General features: G+C 40.1%; 1 protein-coding gene across 2 annotated transcripts in view; it reads left to right on the top strand.

The window, feature by feature from the left end:
- Positions 1–22,542, top strand: part of FLT1 (fms related receptor tyrosine kinase 1) — a 194,829-nt gene that overhangs the window by 116,800 nt on the left and 55,487 nt on the right. Inside the window, exon 15 of one of the 2 annotated variants that reach the window (XM_054446522.2) lies at positions 20,823–20,954. In XM_054446522.2, coding sequence (XP_054302497.1) covers positions 20,823–20,954 — 132 coding nt within the window. Of the gene's footprint in view, positions 1–9,828; positions 10,399–20,822; positions 20,955–22,542 lie in introns of those variants that run through there. The other variant, XM_063650729.1, reaches the window with a different exon arrangement.

Here is a 22,542-nt window from a genome sequence, read left to right as displayed (position 1 = left end):
ATTTAATTTTCACAACTATCCTATGAGGTAGGGACATTATTAGATGCATTCCACAGATCTGTTTTACTTAACAGGCACCTGCCAGGTGCCTGCTGCTGCTTTAGAACTTTCCTAATGCTAATTTGTTTGCTTTTCATAACAATTCTATGAGGTTTGCTGAATGATTCTGACTGTTTTACAGACTAATGGATGAGGAAGCTGAGACATAGAGAGGAAAAATAACTGGTCCCAGGTCATACAGTTAGTGAGTAGCCCTCCAAGGTTCAGACCAGAAGAGTTTGACTCTGAAGCCTGCACTCTGCACACTGAACATATGGGCATTTAGCATTAAGCATAACTAAATGTTAGCTCACCTCACTCCCAAGAGAACAAATGAGCACCAGTTTTAAATAATATAGTGGGCACCAATAAACATGTATTTAAAACAATGAATATCTGCTCATTTCCAGCCCTTAAAGATTAAGTCTCGGTCAGGCATGCTGGCTCATGCCTGTAATCCCAGCACTTTGGGAGGCTGAGGCAGGCCGATCATGAGGTCAAGAGATCGAGACCATCCTGGCCAACATGGTGAAACCTCGTCTCTACTAAAAATACAAAAATTAGTTGGGCATGGTGGCGCACGCTGATAGCCCCAGCTACTCAGGAGCCTGAGGCAGGAGAATCGCTTGAACCCGGGAGGCAAAGGTTGCAGTGAGCCGAGATCACGCCACTGCACTCCAGCCTGGCAACAGAGCAAGACTCCATCTCAAAAAAAAAAAAAAAAAAAAAAAAAAAAAAAAAAAAAAAAGATTAAGTCTCTTGAAGACTTTGGTTTATTTAAAGCATGTTTTGAAACATTTTTAAAGCATATTAAAAACACATAAAGCATTTTTAAAAAACTAGACAAGCCATGTATAAAGTTTAAAATTGTTTTGAACTCAGATTGGGGGTTACTTTTAAGTTGTTAAGGTCCAGAATGCATGTCCTATCAGCCTAATACTCATATATTTACTTATTTAACAAATATTTATAAGGCACTGCTTTGTGTCTGGCACTGCGCTAGGCTCTGCAAATATAGCAGTGAACAAGAAAACTGAAATCTGAAGAACCAAAAATCTAGAGTAATTAAGTGATGCACGTATTTACCTGAAATACGCTTCTTCAAGCAACAACCCTGTGTTTCCTGACTTATTCGCTATTATCGTGTCAATTGGTCTAAAAATGGAATAAGGCAAATTAATAAATGGGCAATCAGAAAAATTCTATGGCTCAATCATAGTATCAAAATATCTTTAATACATTGGATAGCTGAAAAGATACACCCTTTGTGCTTTAATTTTCCTATGTTAAGGCTGTGCATACAATAAGTTCTCAATTGTTGTTAGCTGTATATACAGAATGGAAGAAGAGATATGGGAAAATTAGTAGGGCCTCCAAATTAGAACTAAGTAAAGAAGCAACTGGGAACTCTTAGGAGGGACTGATATGGTGCAAAGTGTTGAAAGATGAAGGTAATTTAAGACCTATTTACTTTGAAGAGGCAGGTGAAAAGAGAGTAGACAAGCTAAAGTGAATATAATACAGAGAGCCAGAGATAAGAGAGGAAAATGCAGTGTGAAGGGACTAATACCAAGAAGCACCACACAAGAGTTCAAAGTCGGAGATGAATCCTGTTTGACGGTAGTTGCTTTGAGTATGGTCTGATTCCTAGGGGTATATGGACAGCAAAGCTCCTTTTAGAAACATTTCTTTCTGTTGGGCTAAAAATATTTAAGGTCTGCAAACCAGACTTGGAACAATGGTACAGTGTCACCTTGGAGAACCCTTGACCCTGAGTGTCTTTACTACCTCTCCAGGCCACCCGCCTAAAGGACTGGCAGCTCTCCAAAATAATCAAAAAGTCTCCTTTCTACCTTACACTCTTCCCAGGTTCTCCAATGAGGTCATAAAATCTTTCAAGTTGTGACATTGCTGAGCAGGTGCTGCAAGGGGAGCTACTGGCAACCCTCTTCACAGTGGCACTGTAAGGAAGTAACATAAGTTGGCAAAGAAGATATGGCAGAAGGCCTATCTAGTTTAGGTTTGCACTGATACAGGCACAAACCATCTCACAAGTGATTGTGCTCTGAAAGAGTCATTAAAAAGCTGAAAAAAGTAACAAACTCTCCCTCTCTGGAAATATTTGAGAAAACAGAAGGCAATCTTGATCTTAGATGTTTTTAGTAAAGCCTGCCTGAACCAATAAACCATCATCAAACTATTATTTAAACTAAATTTTTATGATAGCAAAACATTTTTAGAATATTTTAAGGTTAAAGCAGTAGTATTAGAACAACAAAGAGTTCAGAAAGAGTAAATTCTGTCTTAAACAGACTGAGGTTGGAGCAGGAGAGAATCACTCTAACCCAATGATTAATACTCCTTCTTAAATGAAATCTTCTTGATCACTAGGACTAAGTGTTTATCTAACACTTAGAGGACATCTTTCCTGTCACACTATATCACTGACACCAAATGTCTGCATCTGTAGGCACCATATTCAGATCCTAGTACCTAAGAGGACAGAATCACCTCTGAATTATCAAGTGATTTGACTAGATCCAGGAAAGATCTTAAGGAACCTTAGAAGAGAGAGAGGAATTAGGCTGTTAATACCCAGGGATGAAAAACTGACCATCTGTCACCCTCAGGCTACTAGAATCAGCAGTTTTGCTTAATTCCTTAATCAAATTCCTTAATGAAATTCAGAAATGTCAAATATCTTTTGCAAAACTTGAGTTGTGGTTGCCTTTTCCTTCTCATGAAATCTATCCTTACAGTACACAATGAATGAAGAACTATTATTGCAGAAAAGAAATGTGAACAAGATATCCAGGGTGTGCACAGAGCGGTGCCTGTGAGGGTGAGCTGGCTGCTCTACTTAGCACCCCCACTGAGACCAGAGCTGATCTGCTGGTGTGATTAGCTAAGCAGCTGTTCTCGCTAGCCCTGTCTCTTCAATATGTGTCATTAATTAAGGTCAGGGGCTCTCTACATCCAGATCAAGGAAAACCAAGCTTCACTGCTGATATGCAAGTAGCTCTTCTTCCCTGCTAGAACTACATTGCAGAATCAAGGCTCAGTTCTTTTCCAAGGATAAAGTTCCTTTAGGAGGTAGAAGAAAGGAGAGTAATGAAGTAAGAGAGGGAGTGGGGTAACAGCACACGAAAACTAACCTGTTGACATTGCCAAAGTTCGGACCTACAACACTCATCTCAGCCAACAAAGAGAACCTGACTTTAACACAGCCCTATCATGGCAAAAAAAAAATTGAAAATGTTTCTTTATGCGCTTTCTGCAATTCTGCAATTACTTGTTAATGTTTGGCTAGTTCAATCAGATTGAAAAATACAATGGTAGAGTTCTATAATTTATATTCAGAAAAGTAAAGTAATCCATGAGTAAAGTTCCATTTTGAATTGGAAAGCAATAGAAGCTATTTATGAAGAATCAGTCAGCCCCAAAGTATCTCTTTTTATTGGCAAGATTCAGGTGATTTAGGTCTTGCACCTACATGCATAGGTATACACACACATACACAGCAAAAAAGCTTTGCCTATCCAAAAGCTTTGCCTAAAGAAAATTTCCTGGATGCATTTTACAGCATAACATCCTAATCTCTATTCAGCCCAGAAAAGCCTCCTGAAAGCTGCTGGCCACAGTAAGGTCCAACTGAGGGATCATACATTGGTCAACACAAACATCTATTCATATGAATAGCAGGGCCCCCTGCTAGTTGTTTAAGTTTAGTGGTGGTGGTGGTGGTGGTGGGGTGTGTGTGTGTGTGTTTGTGTGTATGTTAGGTCCTCTTAAATTTTTAAATGAAAAATTTAGGAGATAAGAAATAGGAGGGCCGGGCACGGTGGCTCACACCTGTAATCCCAGCACTTTGGGAGGCTGAGGCGGGTGGATCACAAGGTCAGGAGATCAAGACCATCCTGGCTAACACGGTGAAATCCTGTCTCTACTAAAAATACAAAAAAAAATTAGCCGGGCATGGTGGTGGGCGCCTGTAGTCCCAACTACTTGGGAGGCTGAGGCAGGAGAATGGCATGAACCTGGGAGGCGGAGATTGCAGTGAGCCGAGATCACGCCACTGTACTCCAGCCTGGGCGACAGAGCGAGACTCCGTCTCAAAAAAAAAAAAAAGAAAAAAAGAAATAGGAGAGAACTTGTAAATGTGGGCATCACTTTAGAAAAAGGGTTTTTTGGGTTTTTTTCTTTGTTTTGTTTTGTTTTTTGTTTGTTTTTTGAGACAGGGTCTTGCTCTGTTTCCCAGGCTGGAGTGCAGTGACATGATCATGGCTCACTGCAGCCGCAACCTCCCGGGCTCAGGCGATCCTCTCGCCTTAGCCTCCTGCATAGCTGGGACTATAGTCACATTCCACCACACCCAGCTTTTTTTTTTTCTTTTGTAGAGATGGTGGTCTTTCTGTGTTGCCCAGGCCTCATTTTTTTAAATTGTGGCAAAATGCACATAACATAAATTTTATCATTTTAACCATTTTAAAGTGTACAGTTAAGTGGCACTGAGTACATTCAGAATGTTGCAAAACCATCACCACTATCTAGTTACAGAACTTTTTCATAACCCCAATCGGAAATCCCATGCCCATTAAAGCTTCTCCTTTTTTGACTATGAATTAACCTCCTCTTTTGATTCTCTCTGTGACCTCTTGCAACACACGGAAATGTACTTTGAACATGGCCAAGATCAGCAGCAAATTTTGTCTGAAGAGCAGTCAATGCTTGAGGGACCAATGGCTGAGAAAAAGAAATGGGGAATGAAGAAAAACAAAGAGAAGAGATACAAAGAGATTTGGGGACATCGAGGGGTTAGTGGGGGTGGTAAACTCTCCCAGCAGTCATACCAGAGATCTCTCAGAGGCTGTACTCTGTCCAAAGACACTAACCCCAAAACTAAGAGCCAGTGCCTGGGCTCTTAGAGTGAGAGGGATCTCAATCCCTAATCAACAAATTCCTCCCTACACTAAAGATTGGATGACTACAGAAGGAAAACTCATACACTCCCTTAAACATGCTTTCATGATTTCATGTTTTTGCAAAATAATTAGATGAACTTTTTCCATTTTACATGTCCAGAATCTGCATGGAAATCTCTCCTCCCCTCAAGCATAAATTTCAGACAGTTTAATCAGGACCTAAAGTGGCACATACACAGCAATGCAACTGGGGTCACCACTATGCCCAATTCAATTAAGGAAAATATGCAAACAAATATACTCTCAGATAACTAGTCAGTGAACTCAGTCCACAACTCTAAATTGCTGCTGAAAAAAATCAAAGTCAAGAAAGTTCACCTCCCCATTCAAATGATAAACCTGATTTTTATATAATCTCCTGCTACCAAGGAGCCTTAAACAATCAAGACTGTATATTAGTTTAAGTAGCCATCTCATTCAACTCAATCATAATTAAACTGAGCATCACTGAGAAACAAAATGAAATGCAGAAAACATACTCTATATCACGTTCCCTCCCCCACCTCCACACAGTGGGACCGTCTTCTGACTGAATGGGTTTTGATTTGTCCTTTTATTGCCTTAATCTACAATTGTAAATTGTCATAAAGTATAAATCTACTTTTCTTGCCTCAAAAACATTCATTCACTCATTCTAACATAGTCAATATTACAAAGTTTTGCAAATGTTTAAGTGTTTGAATCTATATAGCTTTTAAACTTTCATTTTATGGCTCTTTGCCACTGAGAAAGAGATTAAAAGGGCTACAGTTTCATCTTAATGTTTCATTTTTATTTTATTTATTTATTTATTTTTGGGAAGGAGTCTCACTCTGTTGCCAGGCTGGAGTGCAGTGGCACGATCTCCGCTCACTGCAGGCTCCGCCTCCTGGGTTCAAGTGATTCTCCTGCCTCAGCCTTCCAAGTAGCTGGGACTACAGGCCCGCACCACCACACCCAGCTAACTTTTGTATTTTTAGTAGAGACGGGGTTTCACCGTGTTGGCCAGGATGGTCTCAATCTCTTGACCTCGTGATCTGCCCACCTTGGCCTCCCAAAGTGCTGGGATTACAGGTATGAGCCACTGCACCCGGCCGTATATATATATTTTTTATTTAAACGAGGAATATATGAATACATTTCCACTGTACAGAAATAGAGTAAGTTCTACAAATTTCCCTTATGGAGAGGCAATACATATTAATGGTTTGATATGTATCTTGTCAATGTTTTTTCCATTTTTTAACCTATACGTGTGCGTATATACAAATGTGGGCTTTAAAAATATATGGCCAGGTGCAATGGCTCATGCCTGTAATCCCCCAGCACTTTGGGAGGCTGAGGCAGGCAGATCGCCTGAGGTCAGGAGTTCAAGACCAGCTTGGCCAACATGGTGAAACCCTATCTCTACTAAAAATACAAAAATTAGCCAGGCATGGTGTCAAGTGCCTGTAGTCTCAGCTACTCAGGAGATTGAGCCAGGAGGATTGCTTGAAGGTTGCAGGAGGCAGAGGTTGCAGTGAGCCAAGATGGCTCCACTGCACCCCTGGGAAACAGAGAGAGACTCCATCTCAAAAAAAAAAAAAAAAAGAAATATACACACACACACACACACACGATTTATTCATTCAATAGATATTCACTGAGAGTCAACTCTGTGACAGGCATATTAGGTGCTGGGAACAAAACAGGGACCTTGAATTTACATTCTAATGGAAAAATACAGGCAACAAATTTAACAAACAAAACTACTGTCATGTCGCCTTATCCACAGGGGATCTGTTCCAAGACCTCAAGAGGATGCCTGACACCTCAGATTATACCAATTGCTGTCCATCAGAACACGCTCTGTTCTTGCCTTCTACCTACAAACTTAAATGCCTTTTCAGGTTTCTTTTCCCTTCTTTCCAATTTCATGGGTAGAAGGTTCATTCTTACCATAGATCTTAGCCAACCTCAGCATATGATTTTTTTGTTTTCTTAAGTCGAGAACTTTCACCTTTTAACTAAAAGGAAGTACTTCACAGCTTCATCACTATTTGTGTGCTTTGGAGCCATTATTGAGGAAAATAAGTGTTCTGTGAACACAAGCACTGTGATACTGGGACCGTCTATCTGGTAGGCCAGCCAGCTCCTAAGGGACTCATAGATGGGTAGCAGCTACAGCGTGGAGTTGTGTGCGGGACAAAGGGAAGATTCACATCCTGGGTGGGACAGAGTGAGACAGCGAGAGACTTCATCATGCTACTCAGAATGGTGTACAATTTAAAACTTATGAATTGTTTATTTATGGAATTTTCCATTTAATATTTTTGCATGTTAGTAAACTGAAACCACAGATACAGGGAGACTACTATATAAGCGTATGGTATAAATTCTGATAGTCATCACTGTTATGATGAAAATAAAATAAGATAATGGATTACAGTGAGTGACTGGTAGTGGGCTTGTATGGGAAACCCAGCATTTCTGAGATAAAATTTGAGTTAAGGTCACACCATATGTCATTTTAAGACTTGCTTTTATTACTTAATATATCTTGGAGGTCTTTCTATGTCAAAACATATTGTTCTACCCCACTCTTTTTAGCAGGCATATACTGTAATATGATATGTATTCCCATAACTTATGTAACTACTCCTCTATTGAGGGAAAAACACTTTCTTGACTAACTTCTTATGGAGTGCAGTAGTATTGATTTTCCTGTCTTAAAATGGTCATTAGAATTGCTACTTCATCATACCAAAAAAAAGCCACTGTAGATGACTGGCCATCTTCTGTGGGACTAATGGATCCAACCTTGTGGACAGGCTATGACCAATCTGAGCATAGCACAAGGATTAATTGGGACAGGAGTGTGTGGGTGTGTGCACACACCCACATGTATGTGTTCACAGTTTACAAATAAACATAGCTGATAGCTAGAGTTATAGAGAGAATAACCATAGAGTTAGGACCATTTGACACATTTTTAAGTGCCTGAATCATCCTGAAATGCTTTATTAGAACAAGAGCAAAGTTCCACAGTGAAAGCGCACAAAGATGCTTTCATTTTAAATATTTAGAAATACGTGTGTTTTTGGCACAGTTTCAAAGGATTCGTTTTAACTATGGCCTCTTCAAGGCTTTTAGAAACGATTCTGCTATCACAACTCTATTTTGTAAGTTAAAGTAGTGAAGGACTAGACATTATCCCAAATGAAAGGACCTTTGTCTGTGGTGTTTCCCTTATTCAGAGGTTACAGTGAGAAGAATATTATACAGCTTTTTTTTTTTTTTTTTTTGAGACAGGGTCTTGCTCTGTGGCCCAGGCTGGAAGGAAGGCAGTGGCATCATCACGGCTCACTGCAGCCTCCTCCCAACTCTCCCACCCCCGCCCAAGTAGCTGGAACTACAGGCACATGCCACCATGCTGGGCTAATTTTTTTTATTTTTTATAGAAACAGTAGTCTCACTGTGTTGCCCAGGCTGGTCCTGAACTCCTGGACTCAAGCTATCCTCCTGCCTCTACCTCGCGAAGTGCTGGAATTACAGGCATGAGCCACTGCACCCGGCCTATACGCCTTTTTTCATCACTGTCCCCACTCTTATTCTTTTCTAAGTGTTCCTCTTCTTTCTCTGTCTTTTTCATGGCTAAAGAGTAAATCGTCTTATCAGGGCTCACACTGCCATCAAGTCTCCTTTAGACACTATGTTTTGCAACATTCTCATATTCTCTTCCAGCTTAACACATTATTGCAAGGCTGCTTTTCACTGTGTCTCAAATTATCCCATTCGTCAACTTTCTTTTTTTTACATTCACAAAGGCTTTGCCATGAGGCTTGATCTTAGGGTGAAATTCTCAATAAAGAAGAAACCACATGGTAACCATTCAGAAGCACTGAAATCACTCATCTTTTTAGTGTCATTTAATGGATTAATCGCTCTTCATTTTCCTTTTCTTTTTTTCTTTTTTGGAGATGGAGTCTCATTCTGTCGTCCATGCTAGAGTACAGTGGCATGATCTTGGCTCACTGCGACCTCCATCTCCTGGGTTCAAGCAATTCTCCTGCCTCAGCCTCGTGAGTAGCTGGGATTACAGGTGCCCACCACCACGCCTGGCTAATTTTTGTATTTTTAGTAGAGACAGAGTTTCACCATGTTGGCCAGGCTGGTCTTGAATTCCTGACCTCAGGTGATCCGACCACCTTGGCCTCCCAAAGTGTTGGAACTGTAGGCGTGAGCCACTGCTCCTGGCCTTCATTTTCCAATTTTGTCAGCCTTTGCCATTTTACTAAACTTGAATTTATGTTCCTCAGACATAGTTTTCCAAACATCCAAAGTTTGACTGGATGTATAAAATCTCCTTTGTGGAAAGTCAATCTGACATCTTGCCTCTAGCTTTCCTGGGTCACCTTTAGCCATTTCTATATTTTGGCTCTTCTGGTTCTTAGTTCGGACACTGCTCTTAGCTAATCAATTAAAGCCTGCCAATCTAGCCAGGCGCAATGGCTCACGCCTGTAATCCCAGCACTTTCGGAGGCTGAGGTGGGCGGATCACCTGAGGTCAGGAGTTGGAGACCAGCCTGGCCAACGTGGTGAAACCCCATCTAAACTAAAAACACAAAAATTAGCCGGGTGTGGTGGTGGGCACCTGTAATCCCAGCTACTCAGGAGGCTGAGGCAGAAGAATCGCTTGAACCCGGAAGGTGGAGATTGCAGTGAGCAGAGATTGCACCATTGCACTCCAGCCTGGCAACAAGAGCAAAACTCTGTCTCAAAAAAAAAAAAAAAAAAAAAAAAAAAAAAGCTGCCAATCTAAAGATATGATTATTTACTGTGTACCTAGAACTGTATACATCAACATCACCATCGTCATCATCATCGTCATCATCATCATCATCGTCATCATCATCATCATAGCTGTCATCATTATCATCATCATCATCATCATCATCATAGCTACCATTTATTGAAAATTATTATGTGTCAACTTCAAAGAATTTATCCTTTAGTTGGAAAGCCAAGACAATCATAACAATAACAAATGGCCAGGCATGGTGGCTCATGCCTGTAATCCCAGCACTTTGGGAGGCCGAGGCAGGTGGATCATTTGGGGTCAGGAGTTCAAGACCAGCCTGACCAACATGGTGAAATGCTGTCTCTATTAAAAATACAAAATTAGCCGGGCATGGTGGCGCATGCCTGTAATGCCAGCTACTCGGGAGGCTGAGACAGGAGAATCACTTGAACCCAGGAGGCAGAGGTTGCAGGGAGCCGAGATCATGCACTGCACTCCAGCCTGGGCAACAAGAGCGAAACTCCGTCTCAAAAAACAAACAAATAAATAAATAAATAAATAAACAGACAAAATTCACTTTTTATTCTATTAAACTTAACATACATGTATTAACTGCCTACTCTGAGCCTGATCCTTTATTATATTCTAGAGAAAATGAAAATAAGCAACACATAATCCTCACCTTTGGAAAACAAACATAATAGGTACAAAGTCAGTTCATAAATGTGCAATGTGAGTGGTATAAAATAACATCAGATAAAAATTAGCACTTCTGATGACCAATCAGGGGAGATTTCATGGAGGAGATGTCATCTGAATTGGACTTTGATGAATAAAAAAGAGAGTTTTGATGACGAATATTAGTTTGGCCAAAGTGGATGAACATAATGTTCTCTAAGTCAACAATACAGATGGTCAACTGAGCAACAAAACAGAAGTTGCTGGTCAGACTAGTAGGCCCATTTAGGAGAGCAACAAGCCACTTTTGTGTTTTGGGGGAACAGGAGGCAAACACATGGCCTGCGTTTATGTAATCAAATAGGTGAATTCAAAAGCTCTACAGATTTATTTACTCAATTGTGAATTGGATTAAAATTATATTCCATGCTCTTCCCTGGGCAATATGGTGCTTACACATAAAATGCCAAGATTGTCCTTCACCTTAAGGTATAATGGGAAGAAATAAAACTATCTACAAAGTCCCTTGAAAATTACACCTTTAAAATTGACAGTTGGACATCTTGAAAATTTAGACCACATCCCATGAATAAATTAGGCCATCATGGTCAAAAACTTATCCACATCCTCCATTAGCAACCAACATAATAGGTAATTCAAATCCTCACACTGAGTTTCATTGTCAGATACCTTAGAGGACACCACACGTTTCTACAAAAACAGCCCAGTGTAAAGTTTTACTTATCCTTTTGGGCTAATGCTTTAGCAAACGCATAGAACCACCAGAGTTTGCATTCTAAGCTCCAAGAACTGAGGCTTTTTGAACCTTAAGATGACAAAATTAACTGACGGAATTTTATAAATTCTGAGGTGAGCTTGGCATGCTGCAGGTCATCAGTCCATGCTACCACCCAGGGAGTTAGCACTAATAACTAGCTTAGCTTCATGATATTCCACAAAGATTGCAAAGCTCACTCCCCTCCTCCACCCTCTACATGACATTTTCCATTGTCTTCATTTATGTGGTCATTTTCCTCAGTTACTGAAGGTCAGCTGTCTATTGGCCCTGCACTAGACACTGGGGACTCAGTAATGAATAAGGTAGAGTTACCATTCTCCAGGAGCCCACATTGGAGTGGGCAGATAAGAAAGTCAGCAATTTTATGACAAAAAGGTAAGTGCCAGAGTAGGGGCATGCACAGGGTGATGCAGGAGTAACAGAGATGGGGTCCAAGAGCATCAGAAGATGCTTTCCACCGGGCGTGGTGGCTCACGCCTGTAATCCTAGCACTTTGGGAGGCCGAGGCAGGTGGATCACCTGAGGTCAGGAGTTCAAGACCAGCCTGGCCAACATGTTGAAACCCCATCACTACTAAAAATACAAAAAATTAGCCAGGCATGGTGGCAGGCACCTTTAATCTCAGCTACTCAGGAAGCTGAGGCAGGAGAATCTCTTGAACCCAGGAGGCGGAGGTTGCAGTGAGCCGAGATCACGCCATTTCACTCCAGCCTGGATAACAAGAGCAAAACTCCATCTCAAAAAAAAAAAAAAATGCTTTCCAGAGTAGTTAATCCTGAGCTGAATATTAAAGAACAAGCAAATGTTAACCAGGCATCAAGGGAACCACGTGTGCAGAGTCACTGAGGCTTAGAACAAACTGCAAATAGATTAGTATGGCTCGTACCAAAGACACATGTAGGGATGCAGCAGGCAGCAAAGCTGGGAAGATAGGAAGGAGCCAGATCATGAAGGTCCTTACTTAGTAACAACATAAAAGCTTATCCCCATGTACATACTCTAAGTTATGTCAAATATATCTTGCATCCATGTTTTTATTGGCCTTCACAGTAGATCTATTTAAGTTGATCTGGTTGCCAACATTTAAGAATCATGAGCTTTAACATTAAAAAGAAATTCAAATTTCTGTCTTCTTTCTAAAACTCAGAAGACAACACCAGACTCAAATCCCCAAATTCTCAATAGGTTGGAGATAAGCAAAGGCTTCCACTTTTAGGTGGGAGACAGGCTTTCTATTCTCCAGAGACATAGTCCCCCTTCCATTATTTTATCCCCAACTCATTTATATTACGTGCCTGGCTCCTGAAGACATCTGTGTTTGCAAGTGCTACTCTATGCCCGGTTTGTCCATCTGATACAGCTTCTTAGAGTAAAGAGAAATAAATAATGAGTTTCCATGGGAATTGTTATGTCTTCAGTGGTTAAAGAAACTGTATTTAGTGTCAGAAGCCAAGGAAATACACAAACAAGCGCATGGAAATGACTTAAGCTATCCTTTAGAAGCAAGCAAGCAAGCCTACGATTAAACTATCTCAGAAACACAAAGCAGAGTATCATGTTTATAAGTGAGTTCTGGCTGAGCACAGTGGCTCACGCCTATAATCCCAGCATTTTGGGAGGCTGAGGTGGGCGAATCACTTGAGATCAGGAGTTCGAGACCAGCCTGGCCAGCATGGTGGAACCCCATCTCTACTAAAAATACAAAAATTAGCCAGGCTTGGTGGTGCACACCTGTAATCCCAGCTACTAGGGAGGCTGAGGCAGGATAATCCCTTGAGTCCAGGAGCAGAGGTTGCAGTGAGCTGAGATTGCACCACTTCACTCTAGCCTGGGCGATGGAGCGAGACTCCGCCTCAAAAAAAAAAAAAAAAGTGAATTCTACATGTTAGTTCTAATGACTAGTACCCGAAAAGGAAAGAGAAAATTCAAATAAAGTGACCTTCCAAAGACCTCAATATTATTTTGCATAACAACAAAATTAAATATCTAGGAATAAATATAACTAAAGAAAAACAGGATATTTAAAGAGAAAATCATAAAACTATTAAATGACATAAAAGAAAACCTAAATAACTCAAAGATCCTCAATATTCTTCTATAAAAACACTTATTGGTAGAACCATATTGCCATCTTTGTACGTCAAAGTATTGGCAATTCCATATGGTTCCACCTAAAAATAAATATGACCATTTCCCCCAAATTATAATGTAATATGAACTCAGTGGAATTCTAATAAACATTCCAATTGTGCCTTTTACAGAATTTGACAAGCAAAATCTGAAGTATAAAGTATTGAAGTATAAAGGGCCAAGAATAGTCAAGACCATTTCGAAAACGATCTGGTCAGGCCATACCAGATATCAAGATGTGTTATCAAGGAATCAAAATTTAACTTATGTGGTACAGGGATAGATAAATAGGTCACTGTGAATAAATAAAGAGCCTAGAAACAGAACCACAAATACACAAATACATGGGAGCGTCAACATAAAAAATTCAGATAGTATCTGAACAGAGCTGGCACAACAACTTAGTGGGAAAAGAAGATCTTATTCAATAAATGATGCTGGGATCATTGGCTATTTATATGGTAAAAATTAGGTCCTTACTTCACACCATACACACACCCCTCCCCAAAAGAAAATCTAGGTCGATTAAAAACCTGAATAAGAAAACACAAAGTATTAAATGAATCTCTTAAACAGATTTTATGAAGAAAGTATACAAGGTGAATGCTTTATGATATCAGGGTAGGAAAAGATTTCTTAAATAACAAAAAGCACAAAAAGTATAATAAAAAATACTGATAAATTTGATTATGTTAAAAAATTTAAAGCTTTGTATTAAAAATTCACCATGGCAGGGACTGTGGCTTACGCCTATAATCCCAACTACTCGGGAGGCTGAGGCTGGAGGATCACTTGAGCCCAAGAGTTCAAGGCTGCAGTGAGCCATGATCTTGCCACTGCAGTCCAGCCTGGGCAATAGAAAGAGACCTCATCTCAATAAATAAGTGAATAAATAAAATAAAAATTTACCATAAGTGAAATTTAAAAGACTGTTCATACAATGAAGGAAGACTTGTAACGTATTAAGCCAACAAAGAATTAGCATCCCAAACATATAAAGAACCCTAAAATCACTGACAAAAAGGCAAATAGGACAACAGAAGAATGGGCAAAGGATAGAAACAGGCAATTCACACAAAGAGAAACCTGAATGGCCAATAAAAATATTTCACCTAACTAGTAATCAGGGAAATGTAGATTAAAACCACAGCAAGATACCATTTCACATCAATCATTTTGCCATCAATTAAAAAGCATGGGCTGGGCGCAGTGGTTCACCCCTGTAATCCCAGCACTTTGGGAGGCCAAGGCCAGCGGATCGCTTGAGGTCAGGAGTTCAAGACCAGCCAACATGGTGAAACCCTGTCTCTACAAAAATACAAAAATTAGCCAGATGCAGTGTTGGGCGCCTGTAATCCCAGCTACTTGGGAGGCTGAGACAGGAGAATCACTTGAACCCAGATTCAAAGGTTGCAGTGAACTGAGATTGCACCACTGCACTCCAGCCTGGGTGACAGCAACACTCCGTCTCAAAAAAAAAGGATAAATATAAAAGCATTGCTGAATGGGAAAATAATCAAGTTGAAAAGGATATATAATCTATAATACCTGTTATTTAGAATTTTTAAGCACACAAAATAATATTCTGTATTCTGTACAGATATATACCTATGTAGAAAAAGCACAAAAACATGCATGTAGAAAAAGTACAAAAACATATACTATGTAGAAAAAGTACAATTTCAGGTACCTCTGGAGAGAGAGGGTAAAGGAAGGGATAAAGTATCTATAAATCTCATTTCATATAAAAGACAGAAATGGGTCTGCCTAAAGTAAATATGGCAAAATGTTGACCTCCGATCATCTTAATGGTAGATACATGGGTTATACTTTTTCTGCACTTTAACATTTTTGGAGGTGCTCACAGTCAAAAAAATTAAAATTAAACTAAAAATAGAACCCCTTTAAAAATGTATTTTCCTCAGCAGGACAGAGCCTGTATCCTACGGTTTGGGTCATATAAAGTGAGTATCAACAGGTTAAGGTATTAGAGAAACCTGGGGAGACAAAAATGAATTAAGTATGAACAAAAGATCTGAAGAATGGAGACAAATTATAGGGGTAATAACATGCTTATTTTTGTAAGAAGGGAAATACATGCAAGAGTGGAGGATGAGCAAGGGCCTGATGATGGTTCTGAGCATCTGAGTGGCCTATCTGATGGGGACGCATCAATGTCTCTGTGTCATTTGTACAACAGAGGGCACATCAGAAAGAAGAGCTTTGCCCGTTGAATTTGGACACCTTCTCACCCCATCTCCTCTCCTCCTTGGGCTAGAAAGAGGAATCTGTGCCAGATGATGTTAGCTCATGAGCATCCTGGCTACTATCTCTCACCTTTCATAATTACATGTTCTCCTTGAATGAAATCCAAGTCCTTTAACTTTATTTGCTCATGGTGCCAGCCTGTTTTTTTTTGTTTTGTTTTGTTTTGTTTTAAGTTTTAGTGGAGATAGAGTCTCATTATGTTGCCCAGGCTGGTCTCGAACTCCTAGGCTCAAGCAATCTGCCCGCCTCGGCCTCCCAAAGTGCTGGGATTATAGGCATGAGCCACCGTGCCCAGCCCATGATGCTATCCTTGAGTTGGGATTTGAGTGATAGAAAATTGGCTGAGTTTCAGATCTGCTGCAATGGAGATGATTATAATGATTGTAGGTAGCAAGATATCTGCTATTATAAATGTTCATTGACCCCGAGCAACTGTACAGCCACACTTTTATTTTCTGTGATTGCCACTTATACTATATCTTATACTTCTCAAAGCTTCAATGCTTCCATTTAAGCTATCTCTATTGATCATGAAATAGGTGGAGCAGGTATTATTCTCATTTTACAGGTAAGGAAATAGCCCCAAAGAGATTAAGTGACTTAGCCAAAGTTATGGGGAAGAGCTGTCACTTTTTTCCTGTTATCTGGGTTTAAAATATTGGAATCACCTTGGACTCATCTCTCTCTTTTTCTGTTGCTGTATCCAGTAAAGCACCAATTCCTATAGGTTGTTTCTACAGTGTCTGTTTCCATTTCTTCCTCTCTACTTCCTTTCCCACCATCCAGGTTTGAGACCTCATCATTCCTTGCCTGAATTACAGCTGATGAGCAGGACTTGCAGATGCTATGCTTTCCTCATTCCAGTCCAGCCTGTGTTCTCCTTCTAGACTGAACGTCCTTAAACATCGCTTTCACTATGCTCAAAAATCTTCGTGATTCTCTTTCCTTCTACATGGAATTGAAACTCCTCAACCAAGATTTCAAAGCTCTCCTTAATCTGAATTCACCTTTTCCAGTCTCCTACTCAAAACAGGTCTTTTGAAATAAAAATGGCTAATATACACATGAAAAAATGTTCAAAGAAATACAAATTAAAACAATCATTTTCATCTATCAAATCAGCAAAGTTTTGTGTTTTCAATTTTTTAGATGATACTGCTCATCCTCCACTCTTGCTATTTATTTCCTTTCTTACAAAAATAAGCATGTTATTACCCTTATAATTTGTCTCCATCCCTCAGATCTTTTGTTCATACTTAATTCATTGTTGTCTCCTCTGGTTTCTCTAATACCTTAATCTGTTGATACTCATTTTGTAATTCTCCAAAACTAGAATTTGTAGGCAAGGATTTCTTTTGCTTGATAGTGTATCACCAGTATCTAGAATAGTGTCTAGTACGTAGTAGGAGCTCAAAAAATATTTGTTATATAAATGAACAAACTGTGTTTTCAGAAAGTACACTTTAGAAAGACTAAAGAAACAACATCTGAGAGGTGAGATTGTAGGTGTTTGGAGTTTGTGTGGTTTTTTACATTTCTTTTTTTTTTTTTTTTTTTGAGACGGAGTCTTGCTCTGTCACCCAGGCTGGAGTGCAGTGGCACCATCTTGGCTCATTCCAAGCTCTGCCTCCCAGCTTCAAGAAATTCTTCTGCCTCAGCCTCCCGAGTAGCTGGGACTACAGGCATGAGCCACCACGCCTGGCTAATTTTTGTATTTTTAGTAGAGACGGGGTGTCACAATATTGGCCAGGCTGGTCTCAAATTCCTAGACCTCATGATCCGCCCACCTCGGCCTCCCACAAGTGCTGGGATTACAGGCATGAGCCACCGCGCCCGGCCTTTTACATTTCTTTAATTGGCAAATAATAATAATAATATATATGCATGGGGTACAGTGTGATGTTTTAATATTAATACATGTATACAATGGGAAGGATCAAATAAGCCTGATTAGCATACCCATCAGCTCAAATATCATTTCTTTGTGGTGGGAACACTTAAAATCCTCTCTTTTAGCTATATTGAAGCGTGCATTATTTTTAACTGTTGTCACTTTGCTGTGTAATAGAATGCCAGAACATATTCCTTTTATCTAACTGTAACTTTGTACCCAGTGACCAATATCTTCCCTGTCTGTATCCAACTCTCCCCACCCCACCCTCTGGTAGCCATCACTCTACTCTCTACATCTATGAGTTCAACTTTTTTAGATTCCACATATAAGTGAAATCATGCAGCATTTTTCTCTCAGTGCCTGGCTTATTTCGCTCAACATAATGTCCTCTAGGTTCATCCATATTGTCATAAATGACAGAATTTCCTGTTATTTTTTAAGGCTGTAGTATTCCATTGTATATATACACCAAATTTTAAAAATCTATTCATCCATTGATGGACACATAGGTTGCCTCCATATCTTGGCTATTGTGAATAATGCTGCAATAAACATGGGAATGCAGACATCTCTTCAGCATCCTTGATTTCAATTTCTTTGGGTAGATACCCAGTAGTGAGATTGCTAGATCATATAGCAGTTTTCTTTTTTAGTTGTTTGAGAGACTCCATATGGTTTTCCAAAATGGCTGTACTAATTTATAATGCCACCAACCGTGTATAAGGGTTCCCTTCTCTCCACATCCTCATCAACACTTGTGATCTTTTATATTTTTAATAATAGCTAATCTAATAGGTGTGAAGTGCTATCTCATTTGGTTTTCTTCTTTTTTTTTGAGACAAAGTCTCGCTCTGTTACCCAGGCTGGAGTGCAGTGGCACAATCTCAGCTCACTGCAACCTCTGCCTCCCCAGTTCAAGTGATTCTCCTGCTGCAACCTCCCAAGTAGTTGGGATTACAGGCATGTGCCACCACACCCTGCTAATTTTTGTATTTTTAGTAGAGATTGGGTTTCATCATGTTGGCCAGGCTGGTCTTGAACTCCTGACCTCAGATGATCCGCCCACCTTGGCCTCCCAAAATGCTGGGATTACAGGTGTGAGCCACTGCACCTGGCCTCATTTGGTTTTGATTTACATTTTTGTGATTGGAGATGGTGAGTATTTTTTTCATATATCTGTTGGCCATCTGTCTTCTTTTGAAAAATGTCTATTCGATTTCTTTGCCCATTTTTAAATAGGATTATTGGTTTCCTTGTTATTGAGTAGTTTGAGTTCCTTGTATATTTTGGATATTGGCTCCTTATCTGATGTATGATTTGCAAATGTTTTTTCCCAATCTGTAGGTTGTCTCTTCACTCTAATAATTGTTTCCTTTGCTGTGCAAAAGGTTTTTAGTTTGATGCAATCCCATTTGCCTATTTTTGCTTTCGTTGCCTGTGCTTTTGGGGTCATATCCAAGAAATCTCTTCCCAGACCAATATCAAGGAGTTTTTCCCCCATATTTTCTTCTAGTAGTTTTATAGTTTCTGGTCTTACATTTAAGTTTTTAATCCATATTGAGTTCATTTTTATATAAGGGATGAGAGAAGGGTCCATTTTCACTTTTCTGTATGTAGATACCCAGTTTTCCCAACACCGTTTATTAAGGAGACTGTCCTTTCCCCATTGTGTGTTCTTGGCATCTTGTCAAAAATCAGTTGACCATAGATGTTTGGGTTGATTTCTGGGCCCTTGCCTATTCCATTGGTTGATAGATCTGTTTTTATAACAGTACCATGCTGTTTTGATTGTCATAGCTTTGTAATATTACATTTTCTTTTTTTAAGCTTTCAAATATTTCTCAACTTTTTTATATTGAGTACATCTTGCATAAGAGAAATACAAACTATTTAAACTAATGAAATACAGCCTATAGTCTGGCCAGGCCTGTTTTATCACTATTCTGGAACAAGTACTCAATTCCTGTTTATTTCCACATCATGCCATTTCTCATGCTTCCCTTTCTCACTTCACCTCTGACAATCCTTCAAACCTCAACTCGAGGCCCACCTCTTCTATGCAGCCTTCCCCAAGTACACCCTTCCTTACTGATCTCGTTCCCTGTGCCAGACCTTTCACTTAATTAGGTATACTGTGCTACATTCATTCATTCTCATTCATTAAACATTTTCTATTTGCTGGCTTGTGTGTGTGAGTGTATGTGTTGAGCATATGTGGGAGAGAGAGAATGTAAATGTATGTATTTGGTATGAATTAATTTTTCCTTCTCAACAGATACCATGTCTTAGCCTGCCCACATCTTAGCCTGCTGTTTGTTTTGTAACACGAGCTGATGGCAGAGTAAATACTCAACAGACCCTTGGTGATAGTAAAAGGTATTGAAGCTTCAAGGTCTTGAAGCCTTTCAGGGGTCTGAAAATTCTTGGGGCTCCTTCCACTACACTGTGCTCTGTAGTAACCCTTAAGCTTACATTTACTGAGCACTTACTATGTGCCATGGGCTTGCCATTTATTTTTTCATTTATAGAGTAAGAATTACTTTCATTTTTATCTTAAGATTAAGGAAACTGAAACTTAGAAAGATCAAGTAACTTGCCTAAGTGACAAAGCTTGAAGCACTAAGGCATGGATTAAAACACAGCCCAGGCTGTGTTATAGTCACTAGGCTATATTGACTCACCAGGCCTTATGACAAATGAAATATTAGTTCGTTTGACCCATATGTCACAAATGTGCTTTCAGTCAAACTGCATGCTCTTGGTGAAGTTACTTAATCTCACAGAATCTCAGTTTCCTCATTTGTAAAAGGAAGACCATATTAGCTGACAGGCTGGTTGTAAATGTCAAGGTATGAAAGTGTGTCACATAGTGCTGAGCACACAGAGGGCGTTCAGTCCATGATAGTTGTTATTATTAGATATGCTGCCTTCTTGATATCTGCAGCTTTCAAGTTGGGCATGGCAGCTGCCTCGCATTTCTTTCTACAGGATGGGTGGATTTGCATCTCCGAAGCTGGGGATCACAGCTCTGCTGGGTGGTGAAGGTGCTATTAGAAAACCTGTTAAAAAAAAAAAGAAAAAAAAAAAGAAGGAAAGAAAAGAAAAAGAAAGCCTGGACCCAGAGAAAACAAATAAGCAACGCTGCCCCAGGTTCACTAGAGCTCGGATTTCCTTGTCTGAATGCATAATGATAGGAAGAAGGCTGTGTTACAGAAGGAGCTGTTTTTTGTTTGTCATCCAGGCCCACTAATCTAAACATCTCTCACTCCTCAGGAATTATTTTAGGACCAGGAAGCAGCACGCTGTTTATTGAAAGAGTCACAGAAGATGATGAAGGTGTCTATCACTGCAAAGCCACCAACCAGAAGGGCTCTGTGGAAAGTTCAGCATACCTCACTGTTCAAGGTAGACAGCTGCTTAAGAAAGCAACAAGAAATTGGTCAGACATCTATTTCCCTGTTTGTTTAACTTTCCACCTCCCAGTCTCCTGCTGCCCGCTCCAGTCTGTTCCTTTCCCTGACCTCCTTCTCCCCTCTCCCTGCCACTCCGGGAAGGGACTGTCTAGTTCTGTCTGGCAAAGCAGAAGGTGAAGACACTGGCTGGCCATCCTCGAGACCCCAAAATCCGAACACAGTGTCTGCGGGAGAAGTCGTTCCCAGAAGAAAGGAAACCCAGTTCTGACTGTGTTATTATGCCCTGCCACAGAGAGTGGCCAGAGGAGTCCACACCTGTGAGAGAGATGTCCAAAAAGGAAGAAAAGGGAGGGGGGTAGGTGAGGAGGGGGAACTCGCACACTTAAAATTGTTCATTTGTTTTCCTTTTCTAATTCCCAGGAGTTAGACATATGCTGCTATTCCAAATGCTTTTATAAGCTGGCTTTTAAAATGAAGTGGGCTGTAATAGATTATTAGAGAGAAGCAACATGTAATCAACAGACCACATTTAAGAAAAATATTCCAAGTGCTTCCTCTTTATAGGTCTCAGACAGTTTGCTCAGCAGCAAAATACAAAGAGGCCTAATCCTGCCCTGGCTATGGCCATGTGGCTTACATTTGGAAAACAGTTTCGACCTCAATTTCGATTCTCTAATGCTAAGAATCATCCAAAACATAAAATTTACAACATCATAAAATATCAGATTGGCACCTCTTAGATGTAAATATCTATGGCATATTGAGGTTTTATGTGAAAAGATGGAATTTCTTCAGTAGCCTATTTCCAAATGCTAACCAGTCGACTTCAGAATATGCAAGTATTTTGCGGGGAGGAACTAGGAAGAAGGCAATGTACTTCAGTTTTTTTCCCCCTGAAACTTACATTGCTTAAATATTTTAACTCTGAGAATTCAAACCCCTTTAAAACAGAACATCATCTTCATTCTTTCACAAGGAGATGATTTTAAAGAGCCCCCTGAAAGTCTGAAACTACTCTACCACAAATTTATACTTTCAGAAAAAGTAAGAGGGTAGCATTCCCCAAATACCTTTAGTAATGGTTTTGTCTCCCAAATAATCCTTGTTCTAAAATATTATGTTCACTTTTCTGCTCGCTCATACAGAAACAATTTATTAGCATCTCTGTTTAACACCTTCTTCCCCAGATAGCTGCTAATCTGTCTTTTAATAGGCACCCCAGACATGTAGCCCTCAGGAATGGGCGTGTTGGGCCAGGGAACACAGAGAGCAAGGAGACCTCACTAATCCTCAGAGCAAACGTCATTTCCCCCATATCCTCCCAACAACCCCATGAGATACACAGAGCAGTGATAAACCTCCAGAGAGGTCTGAACTGACTCACCTAACTCACACGGTCTAGACATGGCAGACCAGAGGAGAAAACTGAACTTTTCTCAGACTCCCCTCCCCTCACCCCATGACTGCCTTCCCCTGTCCCCACCCTTCCACCAGGGAATATGGGGCAGCAATGGCTGGACTCTTATGGCCTGGGAGGAGCCTGGGTATGAAGCAGTGACGTTTTTGCGTGTTTGTAGGTC

This window comes from Pongo pygmaeus, chromosome 14, assembly GCF_028885625.2.
Source record: "Pongo pygmaeus isolate AG05252 chromosome 14, NHGRI_mPonPyg2-v2.0_pri, whole genome shotgun sequence".
NCBI lineage: Eukaryota > Metazoa > Chordata > Mammalia > Primates > Hominidae > Pongo > Pongo pygmaeus.
The sequence above is the reverse complement of the archived record's forward strand: the minus strand, read 5'-3'. Positions and strand labels throughout refer to the sequence as shown.